The 26,042-nt window shown below is 40.0% G+C and overlaps 1 protein-coding gene across 1 annotated transcript in view; it reads left to right on the forward strand.

Annotated features, from left to right (window-relative positions):
- The window catches only part of LOC146312021 (protocadherin-15-like), a 232,436-nt gene that overhangs the window by 195,664 nt on the left and 10,730 nt on the right, over positions 1-26,042 (forward strand). Inside the window, exons 35-38 of the mRNA XM_084740319.1 lie at positions 321-431; positions 21,843-21,864; positions 23,723-23,761; positions 23,988-24,061. Coding sequence (XP_084596445.1) covers positions 321-431; positions 21,843-21,864; positions 23,723-23,761; positions 23,988-24,061 — 246 coding nt within the window. The remainder of the gene's footprint in view (positions 1-320; positions 432-21,842; positions 21,865-23,722; positions 23,762-23,987; positions 24,062-26,042) is intronic.

Raw genomic sequence — 26,042 nt, forward strand, 5'->3', positions numbered from 1 at the left:
GGTCCAACCTCTGGGAAGCAAATGTGTGTTCAAAATTTCTTTGTAAGTCATCCAATTGTTGTAAGTCTGGAACAAAATGGTGGACCAACGATAGACTAGCATGGCTAAAAATATAAATACTGTTAGTACTGCGTATACAATGTAAGAATAGTTGACATTAGGACTTGATTAAGGATAAAGTTAGAGATTGGTTTGTACCTGTGGACAAAGAAAAGAGTTACAAGCCCTCTTGCCTTGATTTTTTTTTAACTACTTCCTAAGGTTGTGTTTTGCTCTAACTTTAGATAACTAACTCTCTGTTTATTCTCTGCTGTGTCCAGACGCCAGGCAGAGTGTGCCAAAACAGCCCGTATCCAGATGGCACTGCCAACAGGCAAACCTGGGGGAGGCACTGCCAACAACCTGTATGAGGAGCTCGGTGACAACGCCATGTAAGTGAAGTGTGAAAGTGGCGTTTGCATTGATGAGCCAAAGCAGAGGCATTAGCTCACATTTCTATGGCTGTTAAACTTCAGCCTTTGGCAGTGTGCCTTTTTCTGCTTTGAGAGCTTTGTGGTATCCACACATGCAGTCAGTCCCATAACATCACATCTCCCTGCATTTTAACAATCGCTATGGAAACCGCCTCCGCAAATATATCTTTGATTCTCTACAGACCAGAGCTATTATTCACAAGGTGGGGTTAAGCATAGGTGTTAAATTTTCCATTTACACTTCTTTCATGCATTAAAAATGAGAAGGCAACGAAAACGAATGACACAAGAAGGGAAAAAAAAACAAGAAAATGAGCATAAACAATAAGCAAAATTACATAAACTAAGAAGCTTTGTTTTAGTTTCAAAACATGGACCGTGAGCCTGGAGCCATTTGGGATACTATGAAAGCTTCTTCACACGTAAATAGATTATCATAAACATAGTGTGGTGTTCCAGAGCCAATTTTTCTTTCTCCAAGCGAGAAAGTAGAATATTTGTGTTCACACAGTCGTTTTTTTTTCTGAGTGCTTGAAGATTGAATCATCACTAAAGTGTATGGCCCCGATCAGACAGAGCGCAGTTTTTGCAGAATGAGTGCTCATGTGGACTGACTGCTGTGATATTGTCTCATGATGAAACATCGACACTGTGGTCAGTTATAGTTGACTAATGTATCTAAACTTGCAACCATACAAACAGTGGTTAAATGACCTGAAACCAGCCATGACTTAAAGATGCATGTTAGTGACGCATGTATGGGCTCTGAGTACATCCAAATTTTCATGTACACATAAATGATCCACCTTTATATAGATAAAATATATCACAAACATTATTATTAATGACTATCAAAAGCAATTAGGAAATGAAAATGCCAACAACCTCCATAACATAAATATGAATCCATAATATGATTATCACTGAAGAGAAGACAAACATCATAAACTTCAGTACCTTCACCTCTCAAACACAACAATAAATTAACTCCATCTATAGCGTCAAGCTCGTATTAAAATACTCTCAACTGAAGAGCTCAGTAAAGCAGAAAAAGAAAGATATTTGTAATGGAAACCAAAATGCAGCAGTGCAAAAGTGACGCTCATAAATTAACACAGCCTAATCACACATACAGTAACTCTTGGACGGGACTCTGTCGGTGTTCTTGGGGGTCACTGATAGACACGTATCCACATCATCGACAGACTTGTTCAACAACCGTATTTACAGGCTTGCCAGCAATTAAATTAATTGGTCAAAGTCTGAAGCCAGTTTTATGTCAAACTGATAAATGATAAGACAGCTGTCCTCGCACAAAATAGCAGCACATTTCAGCCTGTTAAGAATTCTTGAACAGTAGTGAATAAAGTAAAAAGTAAATTATGCATAACTACTTGAAGTCTGATTGAAGCAGTTACACCAACTGAAACACACCCCCTCATTGATATAAAACTTGTTGATTCACCACACTCAAGTTACTTTGTTGAATGTTCCCAAATCACTCTTTACTTTGGGAGCCCTTGCAAGGATTTATCGGCTGACTTAAAATGTCTCCCCTCAGACTGTTGTGAATGTGGCCTCAAAGCTTTTTTTTTTTTTTTGATCCAGAGACATTTCTGTTTTCTTCTTTTAACATTTTGTAGCGGCCAAAGAAACTGACATCATGTAGAGACAGACACAATCTGGGATTAATCAAGCAGGACCTTGTAACCCCACATCAAACTAACACCAAACAAAGCTCTGATTTTTTGAATATATTAACAGTCGCAGATAAACCCTGCAATTTTATCTTCACAGAGTTCAGCGACATTCGGCTCTTTCCTTGTCAGTTTCCCTGCGGTAATGCATACCAATATCCTCACTATACAAAAGATAAAAACCAAGGTCGGTGATCTGCCCGCAGAACAATATTCAGTTTGAGTGCAGCCTCTCAAGTTTACATCAAGATTTTCATCGATCGGTGGCTTTCTATAACACGTCCCTCCAATTAATCCTCTAAGAATGACCTTTTTCTCGATCAGTCTTCTCACCAGATTGCAATATGAGTTTATTGAACGTTTGCTTTGCAAGTAATTTGTTTGTTTTTGAACTTCTGCTGTTTCTAATCATAAGGCCATGGACCATGGCCAGGAAATCGAGGCAATATAGATGCACTTTTTGATGATTATGTTGAACTTTTTATTAATTCTGTCCTACATTTCAACTTCCATCATTGCTGAACGGCATTGTTGTCCATTTACTCTATATTGACTCAAAAACTGGCATTATTATTGTGCAATTTACTCATATTATCTTTGCCATTTACTGTATCGCCCCTGTTTTCTGTGCATCTTCAAGCAAATTTGGTTTTATTTATCCTTTTGCCAACTGCTACCAGTTTAATATTTGTTAGTGTTTGGTTAACAAGAGTTTAATACTGACTGCGTGTCAAGACACCATATTAACTTTTATTGGAAATTTTTAACAGCTTTACACACACGCAAAAACACTCAAGGCAATACACATATAGTTCATTTATAATTTCTTGCTGGAGCGTTAAGAAGAAGTTGAGAGGAACTCTTATCAGCATTACATGCATCACCGGTTTCCTGTCTGTCCTTGATATGCCTCCCCACTCCCATTAACATGAGAGCAATTCATATGCAAGATTGCAGAAACTATCTCCAAACGACAACAAGGGATTTCCAAACGTGTGTGAGAGAGTGTGTGTGTGTGTGTGTGTGTGTGTGTGAAACTAACCAGCCCAAACGATCCCCTGAAAAATGTGTGCGGAAATGAACTTGGATATGAGATAATTGAAATAAATGCAGCCCGTAATTTATAAAGACCACCCTGGGCGATAATTAATTCTATTGATAAGCCACAGAGCATGTTTAATTGTGGTGGGGAACGTAGTTTGTGTGCATGTGTGTGCGTGTGTGTTTGGAAAGTAGGCAGTTTGGGATTTCTTGTGTAATACTTGTGTTCGAGTGTGAATGTGTGTGTGTTCTGTATCACTGCAATCTTGTAGGGACTAAATAATCCCTGAAGAGTATAAAACCTGGCAAAGTGCAAAAGTTTGCACATTCATAATTAATGTCCATTATCAAACTGCTCAGTAGACTGATTTTCGAGGCATTTTTTCCCCTTTTAATTACCTTTGGCTGTTCACTTGACAGGATTGGGTTTTAATGTCTGTTTTCAATTACCTAAGAGAAATGAACTGCTCTTCAGCTTATTATTAGCAGCATATTAAATGAAGCACGTTTTTGAAAAGTTGAATTAAAAGTTGTGTTATTTTGTAATGTAGCTGATGTTAACATCAGTGCTGTGTCAATAACTACATGTACACAATAGGCCTTTTTTTTTTTACCTCCACACTGTTTAAATGTGAATTTAATGTTTGCATTCTAACAGTGCGTTTTTTGTTGTTGGTTTTTGCAACAATCGTATCAGGATTACATGATGCTGTCCACCGACAGGAAAGAAAGACAAAAACACAATGCTATTGACAATGTTCTAATAACAATCACAATATGCAGGAGGATTCTGTGAAGAGCGATCACTTTCCCCTGCCTTGGAGAGTAAGTCAAACCACAGTTTATCTCTGAAACTGTGCTAAAATGTTCATGTGGATAGAGATCATTTTGTTTTAAAATGCCGTTTTGAAATGAAAACGTATTCATGTGGACTAGACCTAAGATATCCTACTTTGAAACCAAAACAGATGTGATGAGCATCTCTAGACAAGATGATTATATTATAAAATTCTTAAACCTCTACACCCCGCAGTCCCAGCAGGTTTTCCCAAATGGATGCATATACTGAGAGTGGAGTATTATTACCCTTTATGTAACTGATCAACAGATATACTATGTGACACAACTTAAACACCGTTTTCTACTCTTAATCTCATAGCATATTGACAACCGTATGGGTAAGGCAATTAATTTATGATTTAAAAGTTATCAGTTTTGGTTTCTGGCACTGAAACAATACTGAGAAACACTGTTAAAGTTCAAGGTTTTTATCCCTTGCAGTTAATTGTTTTAATTTTATGATGCATCTGCTAGGTTCAGGGATATGTGCTGTATGTGTATCGTGAAAGTGCACTTCAATAAAGCAAGAATACATTTTTGCCAATCTAACCCCTCCAGGACAAATAAATCCTAAAGATGCTGTCATATGACAGCTAAACAGATTTTGTTCCAGTGTTCCCCTGTTTATTTACACTGGCTAAATTTACCTGCCCATTCATGTTCCACTATTATTCCAAATATGACAATACTCTGACTTTGAAAGAGTAAACAGACCCTATTCCAAATTTTCAGAGGAGTGTGGCATTTTCCGGTTGAGACATGTGGGATGTGCTGATATTATTCAGGGTTTAGATTTTTGACATGTATACAGCGCTTTCAATTGGGGGGTTTGCCATGTTTGCAAAACGCAGATACTTGCCTATTTACAGTCAGCTCTGTGCGTTATAAACAAACCAATTGTCCAACAGTTTGTGAGACTCAGGTAGCGATGCATACACTGAAGAGAAGCTCACATTTCTGGTTGGAAGCAGAAACACACCTGCTTTTAAACATTATGAAACACTTGGATATGCCTGTGTGCTTTGGAGATGGTATATAATGTAAGCCGTAGGATATTTGTTAATTGGAGTATGCATGGCAACACAAACAGCTCAGTAAGCGTATTGCCTTTTTTGGAACAAGGGCAAAAAACAGAATATTTCATGCATCTAAATGTAGTGATTGATTTGTTACTATGTTCTGCTGTGTAAACCTTTTCTGCTGGCTCTTTTCTGTCACTACTTTGAACATTTTAACATCATTCTTTGCTATCATGTCATCACTCTACTTTTCCTGTTCTCATGTTGACTGATGCATTCGTCTCTTGTTCTCATCCATCCACCTTTATCCATGACTGACAGACAAAAGTGAGTAGGATGCTGAAAATTGCCTCACATCTGTGCCAAGTTTGATACTCTGCTGTGACAGTTTTCTTGCTTTAGTTTTGTGTTTTTGTGTCCATGCTTGTTAGTAGTTACTCTTGTTTTATGTGCAGGGCAAGTTGTACTGTGGTAGATCAGAGAGCAGAGTTGTGTTGCAGAAGGCTGGCTGTGCTTCTGGCTGATCAAGATGAATTAGAACTGTGGCAAAAAATTGCATTGGTTGCCTCTGAATAGACATAGGCAGCCATGGGCATAGCCATGGAGTACCGAGAGTCTGCAGAGTTTCAACAAAGTCTCAAACTGCACCAGAGATTTCACAGATTAGTGCTCCTTCAACCAGAAAGGAGGATATAATCAGTCTTTTGTTGGAAGGAAATCTGCATACTCTCAGAACTCTTTGACACATAGTTGTCTATCCCTGCCCCAACAGATCTGGCGTTGTTTATAGTCGTGATGCAGTAGCGTCTTTGTAGTGCACCACTTTTAGCGTACATAAAATCTATTTGCATTCTCTCCCTTTGTGTTTCAAGACTATTTTTTTGTGCTCCATCTCTTGCCCCTCTGGTAAAAACAGCACAGAAAGAAAATGTTGTTACCTCTTTTAAGATCCCTCCTCTACTCCCTCTCATTCCTTTGCTCATTCATCTCTTAATGTGAAGTCTCTTTTTCATTTCATATATCAGACGACGGCTCTAGCAGACATTTTGTTATTTTATCTGTCTTTCTACCATTCTTTATGGATCCTTCTGTTGTCACTCCCCTTTATACAATATTTAAGTTAACCATTCTGTGCATTACTGCTCTTTCATTTACATTCCATTCAGTCTCCATCTCCATCACCTCCCTCCTCCATTTCATTTGGATTTGATTTATATAATTACATCTTTCCAATTCACTATAGCCTCCTCTCCCTCATATTTTATCTGTAATTCTTTTATTATTTTTCCCTTTATTCCATCTTTTTTCTCTCATTTTTTGCTTCCATCCATGCACCAGCCGGGCAAACCACAGCAGTAGTGGTGGTGGAAGTGGCGGCAGTCTGGATGAAAGTGACCGCCAGCGCCTGATCTCTGATTTCGCGACACGAGCGATCGCTGCCCATCGTCAGTGCGTTGCTAACGGAGGGGTGCTCAACAACCTGCCCAAGTCTGAGTCCAACATCACCTTTCTCTCAGATGAAAACCCCCTGACTATCAAGAATCCCATCTACCATGAGGACGGGACTTTGAGTAGCCCAGAGACTCTCGGAAGGAGCCAGAGGAGAAGGGATCTTCTTGGAAATTTCTCTCCCTCCAGGAAAGGCCTTCGAGAGGCATGGCTGAGGCTCAGCTCCCATGGTGGAGATGTGGGATTCGGTGGGTACAGTGGAAGCGACAGCGGATGGGGATCTGGGGTGGGACACAGCTGGACTCTGCCATCAAGACTGCATCGAAGAGAGATGTATGACGCTTTGAGACGCCAAGTGGTCATGGACCCTGTCCAGTGGGAACTGGAGCTTCTAAAGGCCGAATTCAAGGAGAGTAAAGATGCCGGTTTAGATTCAGGATTTGATCGGGGGTTGGATTCAGATTTAATGGGAAGTCCAAGTCTAGAACCGAAACTGACCGTCAAAGAACAAGCCAGACAGTTTGAGCAACAGGCGCTCCAGGAAATGAGGCAACGGCAAAGCAGAGATTCACGGGGATCTTTGTCACCTGACATGCTACTTTCTGTTTATCCAGAGTCTCCTCAACACAAACAGATCCCAACTCACAGTATCTCAACTGCTCCACTTAAAGAGGGTCCCCCAAGTATCATCGTCACCCAGAGTGATGGAGGGACCCCTCCACCCAGTCACAAACCAACTCCTCCTGTACTGCGGCGCTTTGGGGCAAATTTAACAGGAAATCAGGGTGCTGAAGATAGACTTCAGGTCCATTTAGAGATGATCCCTGATCCTCCATCAACTCCTCCTCCACCACCACCTGCATCTCCACCGCCTCCACCACCCACATCTGCTCCTTTATCTCCTCCTCCTCCAAAACACCCTTCCACACCTCCTCCTCTCCCTTCTGCTTTATCTCACTCCAACCATACAGAGCAGCAGCCTCCTGCTCCTCCTCATCCTCCACCTCCTCCTCCACCACCCCCGCCGCCTCCTCTCCCTCCCCCTTTGTCGCCCTCACTCTTGCGTCCATCCACCTTTGTCCTCCCATCAATCTCTGAGGCGCCAGCCCTGCGGCCCGTGTCCCTCCGCCCGCCACCGCCTCCCCTCCCCACGGAGCCTGAACTTCCCCGAAAAGAGCTTAAAGGAATCTTAAAGAACATCCAGAACATCGCGGACATTGAGAAGTCAGTGGCCAACATGTTCAGCCAGATAGATCAGAAACAGATCCCACTCAAAAAGGTCATGAAGAGCCGAGCCTCCATGGATTCTCTCGATTCTCTTGACACCTTGGATTCATTAGCAGCATCCGGAGGAGGAGGAGCAGAGGGAGGAGAGGGAGGAGAGGGAGGAGAGGGAGGAGGAGAAGGAGAAGGAGGAGGAGGAGGAGGAGGAGGAGGAGAGGAACCTCCACCTCCACAGATTCAGCCCAACCCAAACATGAACTCCATTGTGGAGGAGCTTGAGAAACGATTCCCCTCTCAGTCTACAATGCTCTAGCCTTTGCCTTGATAATATGGAAAGCACACAGAGGGGATTTCTTAAAATTGTTGTGTAGTTGCCGTGGAGCTGTCAAGGGACCTGATGCTGAAAATAGCTCAGTGGGATGCTGTGATGATTTGGTGATTTTTACCATGCTACAGCTGTGCTCTTCCAACAAGACTTCCTGTTTTCTACATAAGAAAAGAAAGGAAAAGAAGTAGGTCTAATAAAGTCTGTGGGTAGAAGAAAAATGTTTCTCCTCTGAAATGACTGTATTTGTTGCAAATGGAAAAAAAAAGAAGGGAAGGAGGCAAAACAGAGGTCTTGCATAGCCCTAATCATACTTGCCAACCCTCCTGATTTTCCCAGGAGACTCCTGTTTCTTTCATTACCCTCTCCCAGTTTCCTCCTGGGGTCACAATTCTCCTGTATTTCTCCCAAATTATTACAATTTTTCTCATCTTTCTTTTTTCTTATCACAACCTGTTTCTGGCAGTGGACAGCATGTATAAGCCCTCCAGCTCTGAAAGTTTCGACCTGGACAACAATACAGCGATACCAAATATTGCATAAGATGTGGAAGAGAGTTGTTCGCTGTTTCTAGTTCTCCTTAATACATTCATACTTGTCCTCCTCAGCGAATGAGAGATGGAGAGAAATAAGTCTGAGAGTACTAAGAGAAAGAAATTTCAGATGTCCTGGAAAGAAGAATTCCTGTTCTTAAGGGACATTTTAAAGGAAAGGGGCAGCTTGACTAACATACTCTTAGAAAAACATTTGTAAAATATAAATTTTCTGTGTTCTTGTTATCAAATTTGAAATTGGACGAGGGAAGGCTAAATACCATGGTACTGCTATGTTTCCCAGCTTATAATACCCCTTTTCCATACACATGTTCTGGCTTGGCTTGACAGTTTGACTTGGCACATCAATCCAACTAACTTGAAGACATGTCTTTAATTAAAAATGAGTTCAGCTTGAGTCAAGCTGCTGTAAAACATGGAATAGACACTTTATTTCCTAAAAATTCTTCATAATAAAAGTCCCCCGTTAATTTGTTATTCAAACACTTTTATTATGAAGCAGCAAAATCAGCAAATCTTCTCATCAGCAGTAACTTAACACAACTCCTACTCCAACCAAAAGCAAACATGAAACGATAAAATAAATCAGATACCTAATTAGTACAAGCATTACAAACTGCAGCCCAGCAGAGAAACTAAACTTCAAAGCACAGAGATTCATTTAGAAGCCACTGAGCTGAACATACAGAGAATTTTAAAAATGTCTTTCTCGCTGTCCTCCTGCATATGCATAAGTTGAGTCTCAATGCACTCTCTTGTTTGAGGAGGAGAAAGTTAGGTCAGTGGTTGGCCGGAGTCGGCAAGACGTCACTGGAGTCAGCTTGGAGGCATGTCAAGCTCACTTTGGCCCCACTCCAGAGAGGGTCCATCTCGAACACGACTCGGCACAGCTCGGTGTGTTAAAAGTGTTAATGGGATTCAAATCAGTGCAGCACAGCCAATGGATAAGTGGCAGTTACGTCAGTCATCTGCAGGCATCTGCAAAAAAAAAATGTTTACGGAGTATTTTTACTCAGTAGTTTTTAGTTTTTACTTAGTACTTTACTTAAAATTTTCACGGGGGAGGAACCTCAGGCACTCTGGTTTCCAAATCCTCCCTAATTTTGAGGTCTAAAGATTGGCAAGTATGGTCCCACTAAATTCAGTTATGTAACAGCTGGAAAGGGTTTCCACTCTCAGTTACTATATCCTCCACTATTTCTCTTTGACTGTTACAAGAAGAGAAAAGGATTAAAGAGTGTTTGAGGATAAGGAGGAAATGATAATCAGGTTAAGAGGTTAAGCCCATTTTTTAATTTGTGTGTCCCCGTTTCAGTGAACCTAGAAGGAATTCAAAAGCCTGCTTCAACACCCCTGTGCCGACGTAGTTGCTCGGAGGGCTAACTCATTATCTGCCTCAGCCATTATTTTAGTTTCTCCACAAACAACATTTCTGGGGCTTGTTTTTTTTTTATTTACACTGAGGAAAATTGGCTTGAATGGCTGCAGATGGGCACAGTGAAATCAAATGATTATAAGTGGCAAAATGTCTCCTGGTTAACTTTCAGTTTGACGACCGTCATTAACGTTTTACATCCACGCCAAGTAATTGACATTCTTGTCAACAACAAATTATAATCAATGAAATACATATGATTGTTGAAGGGGCCAATTACTGTGAGAAGCTAATTAGCCTCTACTTTTGGGATGGCTTTAACACCCTTTGGACATCTAAACCGGCTGATTCTAGATGCCGTGGTTGTGAAAAGGAAAATCAAGCAGAGGAGGAAAGAACAGTGTTAAACCTGCTGACTTGGTTTGAACTTTGCTGGATTCTTCATATTTTCTTTACATTGGTGGCTTTGCTGCAATATTTACAGGGCTACAATCAATGATCAGTGTCAGGTTTTGTTTTTGTTCTCCATTTCATCAATATTCACTGTTACATAGTTACCTAGTACTGTAACACTTAGTGTAAGAATACTGTCTGATCTGCACTATTGTAGGTTGCTGTCTGCAAACATCTTTCCATCTTTTTCATTAGTTTGCCTCAATGCACAACTACATATCTTTCTCAACCCTGTCTACTAGAAATGACATTTCTACCATTCTAAATTGTTTTTCAATTTACATTGTGCAACCAAATGTAGTCGCTGGCTTGATTATGGTCAAGGGCAATATTTTTTTGAATGATTGAGTTATCTACTTCACTGGAGCAACAGGGATGGATGGCAGGCAACACGCAGGACTCCAGAGACTGGGGTTGGTCTCCTGATGCCCATCCGTAATTACATTTAGGCAATGAAAGCAGCTTGCTTTAAGATTAGGGAAAGATTGGTTTCAGTTACATGTTGTTGTGTTTTGTGATTCAAATCACTGCTTACTTTTTCTGTTTTAAACCGAGACTATGATATTTCTTTAACCATAACTAAGTGCTGCCAAAGCATTATTTTTCACGAAAATGAGACATGTCTTATTCCGGGGACAGAAGCATGCCAACCTGAGAATCCTGGGAAATGCGCTGTTTTTAAGGTATAATTTTGGCTACAGTCAAAACACGATCATAAATCATAAATCAGGCAACACCATGTGTGACTAGGAGAGCTATGGGTTGCATTAACTGGTGCTATTAACAATTATTGAGGCAGAAGAACGCCATTTCAACATTAATCAAGACAATACCGCATGCGGCTTGACCTTCACTACAGCTGAATGGATGAAATGTCAAGTTTATTCCCTGTGAGCGTGATCTGTTACTGTCTGACTGAACAGCTTCATAGAAGTGATATTTTACAATTATTCAAATTATAAACAAAAAAATCTTTAAGGCAAGTAGTTTTTGTTTGTTTTCAAAGTAATTCTGCTGACCAGAGAATGATTTCATATTCTGTTCCTGTTCAGAGACTCTCACTGTGTGAGCCACAATGTCAGACATGGTTGGCCAAATAAAGTCAGTAATCACCCACAGTTAAAAAGCAGCGCTCTGAAAATCTCTTACTCGATTGGTGTGAGATTTCTGATGGATTCTTGGGGAGCTTTTGGCCGTCCTCCTCCAGTGAGAGCCACATTTCGCCACAGGGAACTGTTGAAGGTAATTGCTGCCATCACTGCCAGTATTTCACCCAGAAATGTTTTGAATTAAGTATGATTACAGTGTTCTTGCACGATTTGGGCTTTGACTTTGAATTTTGTCTGACGTTCTAACTGGCGCAGAACATCGTTCGTTGAACCTCAGTCCAGCGCACTCCATCCCTCGTTCACAGACACACTTTACATCCTCATCATTTAATCTTTTGAAGTATTTCCTTGCAAGGCTGGTGGCAGAAATCATGTTATGTTAAGCCACCAGTTACCGTACTAACTGCATTAATGCTAACAAGTGTTTGAATTCGTGCCACTTTGTACTTGTTAGCCAATTAATTAAAGCACTAGCTGTGCTCCATCAGTGCACATACACAGCTGTCCCACCAGCACAGACACAGCTGTTGCATATGTTTAAAGAAAGTAAACTAATCCCACATATTTTCTAAATATATTCCCATATGTTCTGAATATTTTAAGAAACATTTTTCCCAGTTTTTTATTTTGATATTTCTCAGGAAACAGGAAATGGTTTGTATAGGCATTCCCAGGAACCAGACCAGAACAGTCAATATAAGCTCATGTTCTATTGGAAATTTTGGCAGAAAATAAATGAAATAATAATGGCACTAAAAATTTTACCGATGTGTTCAGGTAACAACAGTTTTGTGACCTATACGCCTGAACAACATTCCCTTAACTGTTATGTTTAATTGTAAACATGTTAAGTGCTCAAAATTAGTTGTATACAAATGTAATTTCTAGGAGACAGGGTTGACCTTTTCATATCAATACTTACAGACGTCAACATGTGTTAAAACTAACTACCTTGCTCCACACTGCAAACATATACACGGTGAAAGTAAAACATTCTTTAAGTGGCTGTTATCTTCTGTCTTTTTGTGTCTGTATCTTTCTGTCAGATTGATTTAGTTGGTAGATATCTTCAAAACCACTGATCTGTTTTTAGTTCCCCATATATGATTCTTAGTTCTAAAAAGATCCGCACAGTCTTTCTGTTGTTCTCATTTTCATTTCATTTGGACCCACGTTGTCTGTGTATCCCCACTGGTCCTGCATTGTCTTTTAATGTTTCACAAGGTCATGTGAATGTTTTTTTCAAGGAGGCAAATGTTAATATGTAGGTAGGTGCATAGCTAAAGTAAAAAAATATGTCAAAAACATTTATGTAGAGTGATACTTTTTTAATAATATGTGCTACATTTTTATGAACTTGAGCATTCTATTGTTTATTTTACCCAGGGTTTGCTTTGTTAAAATCATTGTGCTGGTACTTTGGGAAATGAAAACTTTGGGAAGTAATGAAAAATACAAAAGGGTCATGAATATGAGACATTTTTCTCAATAAAATATGTTGCTGACTAACAGAGCAAGACCATTTTTACTTGACAAAAGGTTGAAATCACTTTCCAAACCAAGATTAGCCTTAGTGCTGGAAGAGTAACCATTTAGTACCTCATATTAACCTATACTGTGAGCTACTGTAGTAATGCATCGTAGTTCGTACCAAATAGTCTCCAGTCTTTGTCACTTTAACATTAGCACTAGTTATGCAATAACCAAGGTAGAAACCCCAAATGTCCAGATTTGTCTTTCAATGTTATGGCACTTTCCCCCCAAAAAAATGCCTCAGGGATTTGCAGAATTGTAGCAGCAGTGCTATGGGTATGTGCAAAGTGTGGCATCTACTGACTGACAATGACAGCATCTGTGCAGTTGTTTTCTCTTGATGGAATTGTGCCAGAAAAGTGTGCAGAGGGAGCCACGTACACAGCCCTCCTACATCTGCAGCATATTAATGAGGAAGTACAATGTTTCCCTCACCTCAGATATGAGATCCTGTGTTTTATGAAGGTCACACAGCCACATCTGGTCAAAATGAAACTAACAACTGGAACTTGAAGATGTTTCTACTCATCCAGGGCATTGGGGGGATAAAATCAATACACTTCAGTTGCTGTTCCGTGTTGAAGTTTCCCGTCTAGGCAGATGTAAGGCATAGTTAGGCAATTGCTTTGAGCCTCATCCATCATGTTGTTTGGTGAGACGACTTGGGTCAGCGCATCTCCAAAATGGCAGATTTTGTGGAGTGTTCTCCATATGCAGTGGTTAATACCAACCAAAAGTGGTCCAAGGAGGGACAACCAATGAACTTGCAAAAATGGGTGCCCAAGGCTCACTGGTGCGTGTTGGGAGTGAAGGTCAGAGTAGCAGTGCTGACGGCTGTCCACCGCCGAAACCTCCTGCAATGGGCATGTGGGCGTCGGAACTTGACAGTGGCGCAATGGAAGAAGTTGACTTGAACTCCAAGTTTGATTGAGTCTGTGTGGGAGGTAGTCAGGGGCAGACCTACCATTAGGCAAAGGTAGGCAATTTCCTTAGACCCCAAGTTACCAAAGGGCCCCATAAAACACCAAATAAACTAATGGTCTTTGGTTTGGTCTGGCCTTATGTCTTTCCAAATATCCACATGCTAAAATGGTATCAGAATGCTTAATTCGTGAGTGTTGTCTCACTAACCTATTTTGGAAAACAGCAGCATGAACAGACTGTTTAAAAAAACAAAGATACCCCAGCAGTTACAAAAAAAGGAGGACGCTGGAGGATTCTGAGGGTTGAGCCTGACCAATACTGGATTTCTGGGGCCAAAGGCAATAATGATATTAGGAAGTAATTGTCATTATTATTATTATTCAAGGACTGAAAAGGAAGGAGAACAAGAGATGGGGAGGGTTTCATGCCTGTGTTTGGCTTAGGCCTCAAAATGACTTGGTGCCAGATACCACAGGACACCACAGTCCAGATGACCCTTGACATGTCAGAGCTGTTTTGACAGCACAAGCTTACACAGTAAAGGGCAGGTGGTTTTAATGTTGTGGCCGATGAGTGTCCATTTTTTACATCTTATATGTGGTTAAATTACATAAAAATGCATTTGCAATAAAGTCAGATTCTACTGGGTGAGATGAGCAGATGATTCTGACCACGACTGTCATCTATAACTGCTTGTAAGATATGTCAGGTCTTTCTCTTTCCTTTGATGAGGTAACTGTAGCTGTTATACAGCAAAAGGAATGACAGGTCCATCTTATCTGCAGTCTCTCAGCTTTGAATTGAGACAGTACCTTAAAAATGTCTAAAATTCGCTTGTAAGGATCACAAGTAGTTTCATTTGTGATGTACAGCCAGAGCCTGTGGATATATAGTAGCTCTGTCAGCAGCAGATTTGACTGTCATCCGCTAACACGGTCTCAACAAGTTGTCTCCAGACGCATATTGTCATCATGAAGTGACACAACCGCCTCTGTCCCGCAAGACCAGCATGTCACTGGTGATCATATCTCGGCAAATGGATCAAATCATGATGTACAGCTCAAATAAAACAAATCCTGGTGGTCACATCTGTGGTTATCAAGGAATGAGATATGAGAGGATTTATACTGTCAGATACCAAACACACATACATTTGATTTATCTTTTCTACAGTGGTATCTATAGTGCTGTTACGTTACGAAAGAATAAGCTGGTTCAGACACACTCACACATCGCCTTTGCGGTTGTTCAGCAATGTGTTTCTCCTCTTACATACACAAAATCGTGATTAAGCTATAAACACTATGTTTCTAAGCTGTGCATTTATAAAAAAAAACCCCTCAAGAGTGTGAACATGTACACTTACACACAAACACACAGCTGCATTAAACAGGTTGCAGGCAGTGCTGCTGTTTCAGCTGACTGCATTGGAGATGTTTTATGTTAAGATTAGCTTTCAACCTCAGTGTGCTGCATGTCATTGCACACACTCATACACACTCTGCGTTTCTTCATTGTCTCACAGATGGATTCTGCTTCCACTCTTTCAGTTTTTATTGTATGCTTTTGCTGAAGAACAGACATCTTTTGACATCTGCGGGAATATGTATTGTTTACAACATTCAGCAAAGCAGACTGCATTTAATTGAAACTGAACTGAGAAACACAGATACAAGATGCAGTGAAAGAGAGGGTGTCATGTAATCGCAACGTCACAGGTTTGATCCTCGCTATAGCAAAGATTATCAGGGGAAATGTGGCCACTGAAGCAGCAAATAGACATGAGATGTAGCAAATTATATGTGCTGTAGTAGATGGTGTATATTTCAACATGTGTGTCAGACATATTAAATTGCATTTGAGCAACTCTCTGTATCTTAAAGAATTTGTTTCCCTGGTTTTGGCCCCTGGTTTTGGCCACCATTTCCATAAGTAGTAACTGTATTTACAAAATTCACTGAGATCTGGGAACAGGGTCACAATGCAAATAAAGAAGTCAGACACAGCAATGAAGAAGAGCAGTTTCCCTTAACTTATAACATAGATGGTTCATAACCATGAGGCAGTTTACAGACATGTCGTATCTACTATAGACGTGCATGCATAGATTTCGTGTCCTATGACAGATTACGACATTTTGAGTGTCCGTTCTTTCAGTTTTACTTCTGCTGAGATGGAGGTCTGGAAGTCCAGACTTAAATATCTCTACAACTATTGGAGGGTTTCACATGAAATATTTTGGTTGAGTTATCCATGGTAACCAGAGGATGAATCCTAATGACTTTGGTAATCTCTTAATTGTCTCTCTAGCAACAACAATTGGACAAACTTTTCACTTATCCAATGATATAGCTGCTCTATCCAGTTGTCTTTCATGCCACCCAGAAGATGTATCCTAATGATTTTGGTTAACCTCACTTTTGTGGTTTTGAGTGAAATTTCTCAACTATTGGATGGTTTGCCACAGTGACCAAACGATGAATTTCTGCAAAATCAATGTCATTTTGTGCAATAATGGCATGCTAACACACTAAAGTGGTAAACATTAAATCTTCTTAATATCAGCCTGTTAGGATGTTTATGTTACCAGCAGTTTAGCTCAAGGCAACGTGTCCAAGCACAGCCTCGCAGAGCCACTGCTAGCGTAGCTGCTGGGAACGTCTGTGTCACATCACAGTTGCCACACAGCCACTAGAGCTGGCCAGTACTTGTGCGTTTCAGAAGTGGCCCAGAGGAAGCTCTCTGCTCTGCTTCAAATGCATGCCTATTTTTTACAGAAGCTGCATCAAGCTGCACAGTGCAGATCAAGCCACAAAGGAAGTCAGCCACAAGAACAGCATAGAGCATCTGGTCAGTTTAAAATAAAACACCCTGTCCAGACTCCCGATCATAAAAACAGACAATGACAGGAAAATAATTAACTATGTAGCCTTGTTACCCATGGAATCACAAAATCAAATAAAAATGAAGGCATCCGAGCAAGTCAGCAGAATAGGGTAGGCAAAATGTTGGCTCTACAACTCTATGACTGGCTCATATGTGAGTATTGACTAAATATCTAAAAAGGCTGGGGAGGCTTTATTGTGATATGGTGTAAATCAACTCAGTAGAAGTTGAGGCAAGCAATCTGAACCCAACATTAAGTTTATTATACATCATAAGCGCTGTATAAATATAAAGCTGTTTGAGGGCACTTTGCCTGCAATGATTCTCCTCTCCCAAGACATTTACAACACAAAGATGCAATGTCTTGACTTATTAATTGTTTACCGTCCTTCAAACAGGTTTGTTCTGGAAATTTGAAGAGACCTGGTTATTTTTTTAAAGTTATTTTCTGCGTAACGTGCAACCACAATGAGAGAATGTATAAAAAATGAGAGAAAAGGGGGCTGTGTAGAGACACAAGGCTGAAATAAACATGGAGAGCGAAACAGGTAGGAGAAAAAGGAGGTAACAAATGAGGGGAGGAGAGAGAGTGCAAAAGGCGAAGGAGCTACAGTAGCTCTGTGAGAGACAAAATGTAGGAAGAAAATAGAAAAGAGAGAAGAGGGGAGTGTTATTGGCTGTTAGAGTCTGTGCCTGGTCTTTAAGAGCTAATAATATTTCTCTCCTCCTGTCTTTCTCATACACACTGCGAGACAAGGTGGAGAGGACACAAAGAGCGAGAGTCAATCATGTCAGAAGTGTGTATGTTTGTGTGTGAGATCAGATAGCTGTCTGTGTGTGTTTTTGTCTCGAGAGGGCCTAATAATGTGCCTGTCAGCGCAACAAGGACACTGAGATAGACTTATCTTCACACACTGGCACACACACAAACACAGATTACACAATGCAAGGCACATACTGCTGGTAGCTATAATCTGAGTATACACACATATACACACACACACAGTGATGGTGAAAAGATGCAGTTTCGTTCACCCAAAAAATCAACCTTTTCATCTATGTATTCATCCATTTATCCCTCTTCTATTCATCCACTGATATGTCCGTCAATACACCCACCCACCCTTCTGTCCACACCTTTATTTAGCCTCATAATCTCGTCTTTTTCAGCGCACTCAGCTGCACTTTGATACTGACTGAAAGGCCACGTTTCTCCTTGGTGTGTGTCTATTTTAGAAGAACAGTTATATTCTCATTTGAATTTATTTAATGAAATTCTCAAGTGGATTTACAATTTGCATGTGTGTGTTTGCATTCAGAAAGGAGAATCAGATGTCCTCTAAAAGTCACCATTTGTTGTTCTGTGATACATCTTCATTTGACCAGCTCATTACCTCGCTTTCGCGTGACAATACATCCTGCTGGCGACGTAGTTAAGACGCATGGACAGTGAGATTTTGGGCTGTTTTTCTTAGTTTGCTATTTTTTTTTTTTCTTTTGTGTTTTTCCCTTTGGCCCTTTCCCAACATTTTTTTTTAAATCTCAGCATCATTTTTCTCTCATTCTTTTGAAGTTTTTCTGTGTCTTACTCCATCTCACTGTTCCTCTCAGTTCTTGTTCTCTTAATTTCACAGAACTGTAAACAGTATCAAGCTTATTTGTTCATAGTACTTTCATCGACTTGTCTGCTGGGTGGACACAGTCTGATATGTGGTGAAATTAATAGCCAGTATTTGTTGTTTTCCTGCAAAGTACTATTAATGGTTGGAGAGTAGGATCTTAAAGGAGCAGTTTGGCATTTTGGGAGAACACTACAGGCCCTATACTACCTTTCTTACCTTGCATCCACATTGTGTAAGTAGTAGATATACCTGTGCATCCATGGATATGGTGGTCTTAAAATGAGGTGTGGTCAGGCTCATTGTTGGTACAGTTTGAGGCAGCAGAAAGCAGTTGTACTACTGACCAACAAAAACCTGATCTAAAGTCAGTGGCGCACCTACATTGGCGGGTCCACAATGAACATACACTCTCGGGCACTGTAATTAATCCACAGATTCTAAAAAGTAACATTATATGGGTTGCAGGTGGGTGAAATACAGTTAAACATGACCCCATTCAGAGATTCTGTGCGTATTTACACACCAGGCACACCGGTATCTATACCAAATGCAGCACCCTTGCACCTATTGTCTTTCTTTATGGCAAGATTATGTGCTGTTTAACAGTCAAAATTTGAGTTGGACGCTCCCTAAATGCACTTGCGCAATGCACTTTAGACCAGGCGCTATAGATCTTCTAAATAGGGCCCTATAATTTTAATGTCACTCTTGTCTGTACGGCAAATATAAAGCAATAAAGAGCCAGCAGGTAATTATCTTAGCTTAACGTAAAAACCTGGTAGCTAGCTGCTGGTTGCTGGTTGTCATTTTTTACATTTCAGTTTTTGTACAGATAAAACAGCATGTTCATTAATATACTTTACATATGCTGTTGAGCATTTCTGCCAGTGCTGCTGGTGCTGTTTCCATTTTGACCGATGACCCTCTGCCAGCAAAGAAAGCAGCCACACATCAAGTAACAGGCAGACAGGGCAGAGAGGGTCGTCACAATATAATAAAAATGCATTAAAGACAGATGAACATAAGTTCTTCTTTGGACATGAACTGAACAGAACATAAGCAAACGTTCTCTGAGTGTCTTCAGAGTTATGGGAAATCAACCAAACTGGGTGAAAGGCCCTGTCCAACAGGAAATAGTCAAATCTTTAGAATGAATTTCAATTTGCCTGGGACCACTGCTGTGTTAGAATTTTTACTGCTTACTCATATCATATTGGATTTTTTTTCTGGTGCAAAACCATTAAGTGAATAAAAAAAAATGAATTGAATAGGAATAATGTTGGAGATGCTCTGATAGTGATTTCATTACCACATTTCTGCCTGTGAAATCTATCCTACCTCAATGGTGGATATTTAAACTCTTGAAAACCAGGACACTGATATTGTGTTATGATTTTCAGTTCCAAAAACAGAGATCATCTGTCGAGAAATTTGAAGAAGTACTAACAGAGGGGTGTATTACCTACAGTAGATGCCAGTCGGCATGCCTGCAGTTAGGAAAGGCAGAGAGCGGCACCACCACAGACGCTAAGCAATGCACTGCTCTAGACGAGGTCAGCAGCAAAGGATTATAAAAAAAAAAAGGCCCACCTACAAAAAAATCAATATTGGTATTGATAAGTGCATGCTTGATTTAGAATATTTTCACAGCTTTCCTGCCATCAGACAGCCTTTTCTGATGGGAAATGGCTGTTAAGTAGGGTAGATATCACTGTCTCTATACCAACCAAACTCCATAGGCAAAATCAATATTTTTCCTCACAGAACTCAGGAGTTGCTAGTCTATCACTGCCTTGATAGGTTACTTTGTTTATGTTATTGTGTGACTTCTGTTTTAAAAAGTTGGCTCAGATTCACTAAAATCACACCAACTAACTAACAAATCGAAGCAGTTGGTAAACCAGCAACTCCCTTGTTCTGGGAGGGAAAATGACTGATTTTGCGTGTGGAGTTTGGTGGATTTGGAGAGAATGATACTCTGCTTATTTAAAAGTCATTTCTTATCAGAAAAGCCTGTCTGACGGCAAAGTAAAGCAGTGAAAATATTCTAAATATAGTGTACACTTAAACTGATATTGATTTTTTTCAAGTTTTTAAGTGGATAAAATAACTTTTGCTGCTGATCCTCTCTACAGCAGCTCATGAGTTAGCTTCTGTGCTGTTACTCCTCTGCTTCTACAAGACCTCCATCTGCTGTATAATACACTCACTGCAAACAGCCCCACTTTAAATAATCCAAACTATCCCTTTAAGAATTTATTGTTACGTCTGACCTTTAAAATGATATTTCTCACACTTTGATCTTTATAGTAATCCCTTAAATTTTATATCAAAGCTTCAAAACTTCAGAGCGGAAATATTGACTTGTGTCTGTTTTCAAACCTAAAAGAAAAGGTTAACCAGGACACCAAATAGTTTCAATAGTGCTGTACTATTATTAGACCTGTACCTGTACAAAAAAACAGACAGAAATGTTTGATTGGAGTCAGAAGGGAGCATCTCAAAGAGGAGAAGGTTGGTCAGGGTTCGTTTGATTGCTAAGCGCTATTAAACTTGAGCTGACATCTGTTGACTGGTGATGTTGAGAGTATGTGCAAGCACAATGCTGAATTTATGCTAAATAGTGTGTTTAGATGCACAGATTTTACATTATACATGCATGTGTTGTGTTTATCTTTGCTAGCCCTGAGAATAAACAGCCCTGCAGTCATGAATAATACATCCCACCTATTAAACTGGTCACAAATTACACACTAATGGAAATATGATTTTATTATTGTTGTGGCTAATATTGATATAACCCCATGTATGGGCTTTATCAACAATAGGACGAGCTCATTTGGGTTGTAAATGAGATTTGATTATTATATATTTATGAAGGTGTAATCAGCATATTTACCATAATAAGACAGCAATATAAATAGTAAATGACAGTGCAGGAATGGTGTACTGTAGATTCTCAGCTCTCTCATTTAGTTTTATACTTTACTAGTCTCTTTCTCTCTCATATAGCTCTCTATGTGTCCCCATTTATCTCAAAATACACACACTCCCATGCATACGCTAACACACATCTCATCTTCTCGCTTTCTTCTTGGAAACTGGGTAAAATTTTCCCAAAATGTGATCTATTTCCAACGGCCACTTCCATTTGAGTCTTGAGTTTAAACATCCCATTTCCTCTGCAGTGTGGAAAGTACACAGCAAAGTGCTGACATGTATTAAAGACACGTCCACATCAGGAGGATTATGTCTAATGACAGGTTGTCTTGGTAATGTTGGTTAGTGGTCTTTCTGTTTCTCTCTTTGATCTTCCAGCCGTGGATACGGACAGCCTGAGGTAGGTGTCTTTCTCTGCGTGGATGTAGTATAGTTGCATGCGTGTGTTATTCACTTTTTCGTCTTTTCCTCTGATGTTTAGTGGTGTCCTTTGTTGTTTTCTGCTCTTTCTATTCTTGTTTTGTTTGATGTAATCAAGACAGAGCAGCATGTAATCAGTGCCGTGTATTTACAATTTACTGTAGCATAATTGAGTTTCTCCCATGTCTTAAAAAAAACATTTTAAGACTCCTGCAGTTCATTGTTGGCATATAAAGACTGATAAGGAAAGTTAATCCTCTTTTTTTAAATCCAAAAACGTGACTTTTGGAGATGAAGAATACTATTAGGCCACAGACACACTCGCTTTTTAATCACGTGTTTGCGAAGACAACCGGCTGCATCGTGAGATCCCAGGTATCAAAACTGTGGTTATCAACTTTCTTTGTGAACCCAGGATTTCTTCTTCAGGCTCTGCACGCGTTCATATAAAAAGGGGGCGTCTGCTGCGTCATTTGACTCGTCAGATGTTCCAGTCGTATGCCGACAACTTCAGCCAGGAGGATCAAGTTGTTATAATGAAGAGCTATAAAGAATATAAAATATATATATATCGCACATAAGGCAACAGAGGAATTACTAATTGACTAGATAATCCTTCAATACCTGGCATTTATTTCTAATGAGACAGCTGCATATTTAACAGTTAAACCTGATACAGAATATGTACATATGATGCTCAATGTGCATTTAGGTCTGATAATGTCCCATAATGAAGGATATGTGGAAATCACTTCAGTTTTTGGTCAAATCAAAGGGAAATTCATTTAATTAATTGAATGTTTTTTGTGATAAATAGGACAGACTAATCAGTTTTGGTGTTGTGCAAAATGAACAGGATGATTTTCCGCATCACCAACTGAGGTTCACATGGGAACACGATATATACAGTATGTACTGCTGTAATCCCATGGCTTTGTTTGGTAGTATTATGAAAGTATGGCTTAACAGGTTTACATATATAAAACAATGTCTTAGCTGAGAATCAACATCACACATAAAGGAACAGAAGTTAAAGGGTGGTGCATTTTACAGCTGATTTAATCCAAAACTCTGAACATCACCTGGAAACATCGTCATAACAGAGCCAGTTTGTCTCCGGCTATTTTGACAAGCATATTTTGTCACTGTGCAGCGACAGTGACACATGATACAAACATTTGCAACTGACATGCCTACTTACCCCTGATCCTGACACATCCCCATACTGCCCCCTACACTGCCCCTGCCATTCACATCTTGTCTAATTGTAGGTTAGGACATGCACAACCAGTCCTCCAATCAGATGTAGGGTCGGCGATGCAGCCATCACGTGCATGCAAACGTGTACTTAAATACAAGTATATCTCCGTCTTTTAATATTTACCAGTATTTAACAGTATATAGACCTGCTGGAAACAAATTTTACCTCACATTCATTGTATGTAATACACATCTTACTATTGTATGAAAAGTAGTCCATGCGCACAGAACTGACTTTTTAGTCAGTGAATATCCATTCCCCCAAAAGCCGTATTTGATTTCCAGCAATCACTTTGACAGCATTCACATTCATAAACTTGTAAATATTTTATTTTGAGCTGATACTAAGCTCCAAAGTGATATTCACTCTAAAAAAAAGTAATACCTGCTTCTATAAAATTGATTGACAACACCAAACGAGAATAAATTCTCAGACAGGATCATCTGCATTCTGGCGATATTGAATGAGGAACATCATGTATTTTACATTTCCACAATAGATGTTTAGCATTTTAGGGGAGAACTCCTAACTTCTTTCATTTGTCTTGTCATTCGCCGCTTTTCTTTCCCTCTGGCAGACACAACAACTTCTCCGACCCTCTCTGCTCAGACCAGAGGTACTCTGTCTCTCTTTTCTCAAAACTTCTTCACTCAGCATGCGTGTCTCCGCTTGAGTGTGCGGGTCAATGTAATCAGAGGTGAAAAAGTGCAAAGTTCTATGTTTAAGTATGTATGAGTGTGAGTGTTTGTGCAGATAAATTTGTGTAGGTGTATTATGCGTCTCTATCTGTGTGCGGTGTGCACATGTGGAAAGATGCTAACAAAACTCTGTCAATCTAACAGGAGTTATCAATGGAATCTGGCATCGATCCCGGTCAAGACTACTACACACAAGATTATTACAACTATGATCACGGGTTTGTATTTTTCTCTGTCTGGATGGTTTCCTGCCGCACATATCATTTACATAAACAAATGTGCTTATTCACTTGACTGTTATCTTAACCTAGTAACTCTTATACTTGACAGTTTTGAAGCTTTTAAACTTTTTTCTGAACTCAAATGAACTTTCTGAACAAATGTAAAAAGAGAAACAAATGTACTGTAGTTGACTGTAGCCGCTCTGGTGCATGAGCATTTACATTTCTCTCTAGCAGTGCAGTCGTGTTGAAAAATAATACAGAATATTAACCATTAGTGACACACACTAGCAAAGCTAGTGAAGTCAGGCCACATTTCATCTCTGACCTTCGACCTGGAGCGGTGACCGACAGCGCTCACCACACCTCTGATGAATCACATTTCCTCCTACATGATTCTGGAGTTCACTGTGTGCACTTTATCCAGCTGAGCCTCGTGTCAGCCCTGTGGCAGCTGCTTTGATATCGGGCTGACCGTGTCAGTCACACAGTATGGTGGCTACTGTGAAATGTTGACACCGGTGACCTGCCTTGTACCTTCCCACTCGCTTATGGTGTGTATGTTTCCGATCTACAGGAGTCCAGGAGAGTTGGAGGAAGATCTTACAGTGATTTTGTTCCAAGTGTTGTGTGTGTGCGCATGTACACTCTTAGAAATAAAGGTTCCAAAATGGTTCTTTCTGAAGGCCTGGGGTTCTTCCCAGAGCCATTTGCTTTTGAAGAACCCCCTTTTTTTAAAAAAAGAAAAGGGTTCATTAATTATTCTTTGTAAGACTAGGGGTTCCATTAAGAACTATTTTTATCAGAACCATTTTTGACAGGAAGTATTACTGGAGATATCGGAGTTGAAAGATCCGTTGAAGATAGTTTAGTTTTGTTTTTGCTCCATCTGTAAAGTACAGCATGGTTCTTTGTAGAAACTTCAGGAGGCAAGAGGGTTAAAGTTGAAACCCTTATATATATATATACCCTTAATATTTTCATTTTTTATTGTTCTAGATGGAATATGAAAGGGTTCTTAGTAGAACCTCCTTGGTGGGCTCTAGATGAAATCCTTGGAACATTAAAGGGTACTTGGTAGAAACCCCTCAGTGAGTTCTAGATGGAACCTGTGGACTATAAAAGGGTTCCCAGTAGATTCCCATTGATGGGTTCTATATAAAACTCTTGGAATATAAAAGGGTTCTTGATAGAATTCTTGGTAGAACCCCTGGGTGGGTTCTTGTTTGCTCCTTTAGAAGGGGGAAAAGTTTTTCCCCAGAGAGCATTCTGGGTGGAACCATTACACCATAAGAGGTTTCACTGTAGAACATCTTATATTTACAGATGGGTGTAAGTGTAACCCTTTATGTTTGGTACTACATGGACCCCCCTGACAAAGGGTTCTCCTATGGGGACAAAGAACCCAATATGGTTCTAATCAGCACTTTTATTTCTAAGAGTGTACTGTATATATATGTGTGTGTCATTCTTTGGACGCTCGACAAAACAAGAAATATTATATAGAAATGATGATATGACGAACACACAAATACACATTAGATCAAAGCGTTCATGAACAAGACCTCTGAAGATTTATTGCATCCGTCCCGTGTGTGTGTGTGTGTGTGTGTGTGTGTGTGTGTGTGTGTGTGTGTGTGTGTGTGTGTGTGTGTGTGTGTGTGTGTGTGAGAGAGAGAGAAAGAGAGAGAGAGAGAGAGAGAGAGAGAGAGATTCTACACCGAGCCTGCCATCTGTGATGCATTGTGTAATTTTTATAATTTTAGCTGCAGACTCGCGGGAACTTGATTTTATACGCCCACCCACACTCACACATAAATACACAGTAGCGGGCACACACACACACACACACACACACACACACACACACACACACACACACACAAACACAAACACACACATAAATTCTCTCATGGCAAACATTCATTCACTCACTCACTCAGAAATGCTCTCTTGCTCATTCTTTCTTTTACACACA

Source organism: Lutjanus erythropterus, chromosome 17 (genome assembly GCF_056507025.1).
Source record: "Lutjanus erythropterus isolate fLutEry1 chromosome 17, fLutEry1.hap2, whole genome shotgun sequence".
NCBI lineage: Eukaryota > Metazoa > Chordata > Actinopteri > Lutjaniformes > Lutjanidae > Lutjanus > Lutjanus erythropterus.